The sequence below is a fragment of the Orycteropus afer genome, unplaced genomic scaffold (assembly GCF_000298275.1).
Source record: "Orycteropus afer afer isolate SDZICR_OR568_19922 unplaced genomic scaffold, OryAfe1.0 scaffold02603, whole genome shotgun sequence".
Lineage (NCBI taxonomy): Eukaryota > Metazoa > Chordata > Mammalia > Tubulidentata > Orycteropodidae > Orycteropus > Orycteropus afer.
In genome coordinates, this window is record NW_006924190.1 from 2,929 (window position 1) to 10,138 (window position 7,210).

The 7,210-nt window shown below is 34.9% G+C and overlaps 1 protein-coding gene across 1 annotated transcript; it reads left to right on the plus strand.

Annotated features, from left to right (window-relative positions):
• Positions 1 to 538: 538 nt before the first annotated feature.
• Positions 539 to 1,525, plus strand: LOC103213458 (olfactory receptor 6C2-like). Its single transcript, XM_007959232.2, has one exon. It carries the CDS (start codon positions 566 to 568, stop codon positions 1,523 to 1,525), a length of 960 nt encoding a protein of 319 aa, XP_007957423.2. The 5' UTR covers positions 539 to 565.
• The last annotated feature ends 5,685 nt before the right edge of the window (positions 1,526 to 7,210 follow it).

Genomic DNA, 7,210 nt, shown 5'->3' on the forward strand with positions numbered 1-7,210 from the left:
AATATTACATCCCAGAAAAAGGTCATTGACAAAATTTTGACAAAATCTGTTTCATTTGAAAGGTGGAGGCAAACTGTAGTTACATGTGATGAGAAGTGCAAGAAAGGTGACTAACAAAAGGAAAATCATCGTGGATCAAGTCATTGAGATTGTTAGCATGTATTTATTAGTCAACATCTGCATTGCAATGTCAGAGTCTCAAGGAAATAAATTTCTAATGAATGAAATAAAAATTATTATTTTTTCTTTTTATAGCTCTATATATAGCAAAACCTGCAAAAACTGGAACATGTATAAAGTAGAAACCTGTCAGAAAAGGACAACTCAATATTTTCCAATAGACAGTGATAGAAAGTGGTAAGATCACAGCCTGTCAAAGGCTGAATGCATGTGATATCCAGAAAAATAAAACAACCTTTTGCTATTAGTATAATTTTATTTATAATTAAATTGATGAAAAATTGCATGTGAAATGGTTTATGTAGTTTGTTGAGCCATACATTATTGCTACGTGGTATTAGCATCATTCTCCTCATATCACATAGCTCTGAATTACAAATTCAGGATGCCTAGAAATCAGAAGCCAACTATGAGAAACCACACAGTAACAACTTTTATCCTGCTGGGACTAACAGATGACCCACAACTGAAGGCTATGATTTTCATCTTTCTATTTATCACCTACATGCTGAGTGTAACCGGGAACCTGACAATCATCTCCCTCACCTTCATCAATTCTCACCTTAAAACTGCCATGTACTTTTTCCTGCAAAATTTCTCCTTCTTAGAAATCTTGTTTACATCTGCTTGTATTCCTAGATACTTGTACAATATAGCAACAGGTGATAACACAATTACATATGACAATTGTTTCATTCAAATATTTTTTATTGACCTCTTTGCTGTTACAGAATTTTTTCTCCTAGCCACCATGTCCTATGACCGATATGTAGCCATCTGCAAGCCCCTACATTATGTGACCATTATGAATCACAAGGTCTGTAGAAAACTCATTCTTTGTTGCTGGATAGCTGGCTTGTTGATCTTAGTCCCACCTCTAAGCCTAGGGCTAAATCTGGAATTCTGTGACTCTAATGTCATTGACCATTTTTTCTGTGACGCATTCCCTCTTCTAAAGATCTCATGCTCTGAAACATGGCTCGTTGAGCAGGTAGTCATAGTTTGTGCTGTGTTGACCTTTATTATGACACTTGTAGCCGTTGTTCTGTCTTATTTATACATCATAAACACCATTCTACGCTTTCCTTCAGTCCAGCAAAGGAAAAAGGCATTTTCCACCTGCTCTTCCCACATGATTGTGGTTTCCATCACCTATGGAAGCTGCATCTTCATCTATGTGAAACCTTCAGCAAAGAATTCAGTGGCTATTAATAAGGGTGTAATAGTACTCATGACTTCCATTGCCCCGATGCTGAACCCCTTCATTTACACCCTGAGGAACAAGCAAGTAAAACAAGCCTTCAATGACTCAATCAAAAGAATTGCATTACTCTTAAAGAAGTAAGGAAATTTGCTAATGTATAGCAATCACATTTAAAAAAAAAATTAGAATTCTATATGCTATATCTTTAATATTTATCCCTTCCTTTTCTAGTAAGGAAGATATATCAGAGTATTATTTCTGAATAAGAGAATATATCACATTTCCAGGTAAATAAACAATGACTTCTCACCAAACTGAGTTAATAAAACTGCATACAAAACAAAACAGAATCAGTAAGTTCATCTTAATGAATGTATTGAACTGATTGTACTTATTACCCATTCCAATTCTGTTTTTTAGGGTCTTTTTGATTCCAAGCACTAGTTCATGCTATTTTTCTTTTGAATTTGAACAATAAACTAGGGAAGAATAATGGTTTACAAGAGTTTTAATAATAAAGATGGACTATAATCTTTAAATAATAATTCTATTAAACATGTTAATCATGGTGTTATAATGATTATAGCAGCTACCACTAAGACAATCATTAGAGATTTATTATTTTTCTATTACATGAAGTAATGAATAAAGAAGTATTTTATCTTCACTTCACATTTTATCTTCACAGATAGGTAAATTGAAGCTCAGGAGGGTTAAAGAATGTTAGGGTGAAATCAAGATGCAAATCCATTTATATCTGACTCAAAGCCTGTGTTGTTACAGCATGAGAAGCTCTAGTGACACACACTTCAGCATTAAGATCTCCTCAAACTCAGGAAAGTCTACATATAAGGAATACAAGTATTGCTTAATGCATAAAAAATGAAAACTTATGTAGTCAATTTGTCACCTGAAACCACTGATGATTTCTGTGTCACTAGTTCTACTTTACTTTTCCTGTATGTCATAAATTAAATCATAAAGTAAGGAGCATTTTTTATTTTTAGTTGTTGTTGTTGTTGTTGTTAGGTGCCTCAAGTCAGCTCTGACTCATAACAATCCTATGTACAAGAGAACAAAACAATGGCCAGTCCTGTGTCAGCTTCACGATCCTTTCTATACTGTGTCAATCCCTCTTATTGAAGGGCCTTCCCCTTTTTCATTGACCCCTCCACATTAGCAAGCATGATATCCTTCTCCAGGGAATGGACCTTTCTTACAACATGAACAAAGTAGGTGACACAAAGTCTGCCAGTCTCCCTTCCAAGGTGCATTCTGGCTGCACTTCTTTCAGGACAGATTTGTTAGTTTTTTTAGCAGTCCATGGTGCTTTTAGTAGTCTTTGCCAACACCACAACTTGAAAGCATCAATTCTTCTTTGGTCTTCACTCTTCATTGTTCAGCTTTCACATGCATATGAGGTAATTGAAAATACTATGGCTTGGGTGCACCTTAGTCTTCATGGAGACATCTTCATCATGCAACACTTGAAAGAGGTCTTTTGCAGCACATTTACCCAGTGCAATACATGGTCCAATGTCTTGACTGTTGCTTCCATTGGTGTTGATTGTGGAAACAAGTAATGAAATCTTTAACAACTTCTATCTTTTCTCCATTTATTGTGATGCTCTTTATTGCTCCAGTTGTGAGGATTTTCATTTACTTTATGTTGAGATGTAATCCATACTGCATCCTGGAGTCTTTAATCTTTATCAGTAAGAGCTCCAAGTCACCCTCACATTCAGCAAGCAAAGTTGTGTTGTCTGCATATTGCAGGTTGTTATTGAGTCTTCCTCCAATCCTGATGCCACATTCTTCTTCATATAGTCCAGCTTCTTGGATGATTTGTTCAGCATACAGATTGAATAAGTATGGTAAAAGGATACAACCCTGACACACTCCCTTACTGATTAAAAACCATGCAGTATCCCCTTGTTCTGTTCAAACAACAGCCTCTTGGTCTATGTACAGGTTCTTCATGAGTACAATCAAGTGTTCTGAAACTCCCATTCTTCTCAATGTTACCCATAATTTTTTATGACCCACACAATTGAATGCTTTTGCATTGTCAATAAAACACAAGTAAATATCTTTCTGGTATTCTTTGCTTTGAGCCAAGATCCATGTGACATCAGCAATGATATCCCTCATTCCATGTCCTCTTATGAATCCAGCTTGCAGTTCTGGACATTCTCTGTCAATATCCTGTTGCAACCATTTTAAAAATATTTTGAGCAAGATTTTACTTGAGTGTGATATTTATGATATTATTCGATAATTTCCACATTCTGTGGAATGGGTACAAATATGAACCTCTTCCAGTCAGTTGGCCAGGTAGCTGTTTTCCAAATTTCTTGGCATAGCCAAGTGAATGCCTCCAGCACAGTATCTGTTTGTTGAAATATCTCTATGGGTATTCCATCAATTCTTGGAGTTTGTTTTTGCCAAGTCCTTCAGTGCAGCTTCAACTTCTTCCTTCAATACCATCGGTTCTTATTCATATGCCACCTCCTGAAATGAATGAACATCAGCCAATTCTTTTTTGGTACCATGACTGTGTGTTCCTTCCATCTTCTTTTGATTTTTCATGCATCATTCTATATTTTGCCCATAGAATCTTTCAATATTGCAACTCGAGGCTTAAATTTTTTTCTTTAGTTCTTTTAACTTGAGAAATACCAAGTACATTCTTCCCTTTTGTTTTTTCCAACTCCAGGTCTTTGCACATTTCATTATAATAACTGATTTTGTCTTCGCAAGATGCTCTTTGAAATTTTCTGTTCAGCCCTTTTATCTTGTCATTTCTTCCATTTGCCTTAGCTACTTTCTGCTCAAGAACACATTTCAGAGTTTCTTCTGACATCCATTTTGGTCTTTTCTTCCTTTCCTGTCTTTTTAATGACTTTTGCTTTCTCCATGGATGATGTCTTCCCACAATTCTTCTGGATTTTAGTCACTGGTTATCAATACAATATATATTCTTTAGATGGGATATAAGCAAGGTCATATTTTTGGCTCTTGTGGACTTCTTTTAAATGTCTTCAGCTTCAACTTGAACTTGCATATGAGCAACTGATGATCTGTTCCACAGTCAGTCCTGGCCTTGTTTTGGCTAAAGATACTGAGCTTCTCCATCATGTCTTTCCACAGATGTTGTTGATCTGATTCCTGTGCACTCCATCTGGTGAGGTTCACATATATAGCTGACATGTGTGTTATTGAAAAAAGGTATTTGCAATCAATAAGTCATTGGTCTTGCAAAATTCTATCATGTGGTCTCCAGTATTTTTTCTATTACCAAGGCTATATTTTCCAGCTACTGGTGATTGTTTCTATCTTTTGTGTTCCAATCACCAGTGATAATCAACACATATTATTTGCATGTTTGGTCAATTTCAGACTGCAGAAATTGGTAAAAATCTTCAATTTCCTCATCTTTGGCTTTGGTGGTTGGTACTTAATTTCAAATAATAATAATATTAACTGGTCTTCCTCTAGGTGTATGGATATTATTCTATCACTGCCAGCATTGTACTTCAGGATAGATCTTGAAACATTCTTTGTGACAATGAATGTCACGCCATTCCTCTTCAATTTCTCATCCATGGCATGATATATCATATGATTGTCTCATTCAAAATCACCAAAATCAGTCCATTTTAGCTCACTAAAAAATAAACAAAACAAAACAGAAAAACCTCACTGCAGTTGAGTCACTCACTAATGCCTAGGATATTGACCTTTTTGTGTTCCATTCTGTTTTAGACAACTTCCAATTTTCCTGGATTCATACTTCATACATTCCATGTTCCAATTATTAGTGGATGTTTGCAGCTGTTTTTTCCCATTTTGAGTTGTGCCATATTAGCAAATGGAGGTCCCGAAAGCTTTACTCCATCCACATCATTAAGGTCGGATCTACTCAGAGGAGGCAGCTCTTCTCCTGTCATATTTTGAGTGACTTCCAACCTGAGAGGCTCATCTTCCAGCACTGTATCAGATAAAGTCTCAGGGCTATTCATAAAGTTTTCCAGTAATATATTAGACAGTGTTTCACTGCTATTCATAAGGTTTTCACTGGCCAATTCTTTGAAAAGTGGATGGCCCTTTCCTTTTTCTTTTACTTAGCATAATACATGTGAACTCTTTTACATTATATGTATCAGTAGCTCATTTCTTTTTATTTTTGTGTAATATTCTATAAAGTGGACCTATCATAGTTTCTTTATCCCCCTCATTAGTTGAGGTACATGAGTTTATTTCCAATTTGTAACAATTGCAAGTAAGGTTTCTGTAAGCATTTCATACAAGTTGTTGTGTAAATATAGAGTTTTGTTTCACTCAGTTAAAAAGCTGGAAGTGGGATTCCTGAGATATATGGCAATGTGTATCTATTCCCACAAGCAAAGTATGAGAATTTCAGTTGCTCCGCATGCTCATCAGCACTTGGTATTTTTATTTTTATTTTAGCTCTTCTAGTAGGTGTGTGTAGACCCTGGGTGGCACAAATTGTTAAATGCCCAACTACATGCTCAAAGGTTGTTAGACTGAGCATACCCATAGGTTCTGTTAAAGACAGACCTAGACATCTGCTTCCAATAGGTCAAATCCTTGGAAATCCTATGGAATAGTTCTTGTCTGCACACATGGAGTCACCATGAATTTGAACTGACTCCAAGCAAATAACAACAAAGATACATGTGTAGTAACATCTCATTGTGATTTTTATTTCCATTTTCACAATGACTAGTAATATTGAGCATCTTTTTATACAGTTGTTTGTTAACCATATAGTTTTGTTGTACAACAGAATGAAATACTGGCTGGTCCTGCACCATCCTTACAATCATGGTGGCAACCACTGTGTGAATCCATCTCACTGAGGGTCTTCTTCTTTTTCTCTGACCCTCTTCTTTTACCAAGCATGATATCTTTCAGGGACTGGGCCCTTCTGACCAAAGCATGAGACATGAAGTCTGGATATTCTTGCTTTTAAGGAGCATTGCATCTGTACTTCCTAGAATATTAAAAACCAAAAGCCATACAGTATTGGTAGACACAAAATCCATACAACAAAATTAATTATAATGCTAATAGCAACCAAAAGTTGAAAAGGAAATTTATGAACATTATAATATTAAAAAATATTATATAAGAGAAAATAAAATTATAAAATCTCTACACTAAAAACATTACTAAGAGAAATAAAAGAGAACTAAATAAATATATATCTCCTGTAAATAGAATGACTTTTATTTTTAATGATATTTACTGGGTTGGTGAAGAAGTGAAGTAACTGCATGTCTGCTAAACTGCTGAGAGGAAGGTTTGATGTTATTAAGATCAGTCTTCTCAAACTGAACTATTGGTTCAATAAAATCCCAATGAAATACCTTGTTGTTGTTGTTGTTGTGCAATTATACAAGCTCATTATAAAATTTAGATAAAAAAATGCAGAATAACTGTAATACCCAGAAAATCTGAAAGAAGGAGAAGTAAATAGATTTATGCTCTCAGATTTTGGAATTAATATAAAATTCCAGCAAAGAAAATGCTGTGATATTCATATAAATATAGACAAATGGGCCAGCAGAATCGAGTAAGTTCAGCAATAGATCCATATATATGAAATCACTCAATCTGCAACAGAAAAACAATTTGGTAGGTAAAGGATGGTCTTTTTAATAAATTATGCCAGAACATCTAGGTATTTTTGTAGGAAATAAAGAACTTTAAATCATATACAATCCATAATTATTTTGAAATGAATCAAAGACTAAAAGGTGAAAACCAAAATAATAACATTTTTAGAATAATCTAGAAAAA

Bases quoted from the DNA above. Each gene is read 5' to 3' on its own strand.
- LOC103213458 (XM_007959232.2), top strand. From the start codon at position 566: ATGCCTAGAAATCAGAAGCCAACTATGAGAAACCACACAGTAACAACT.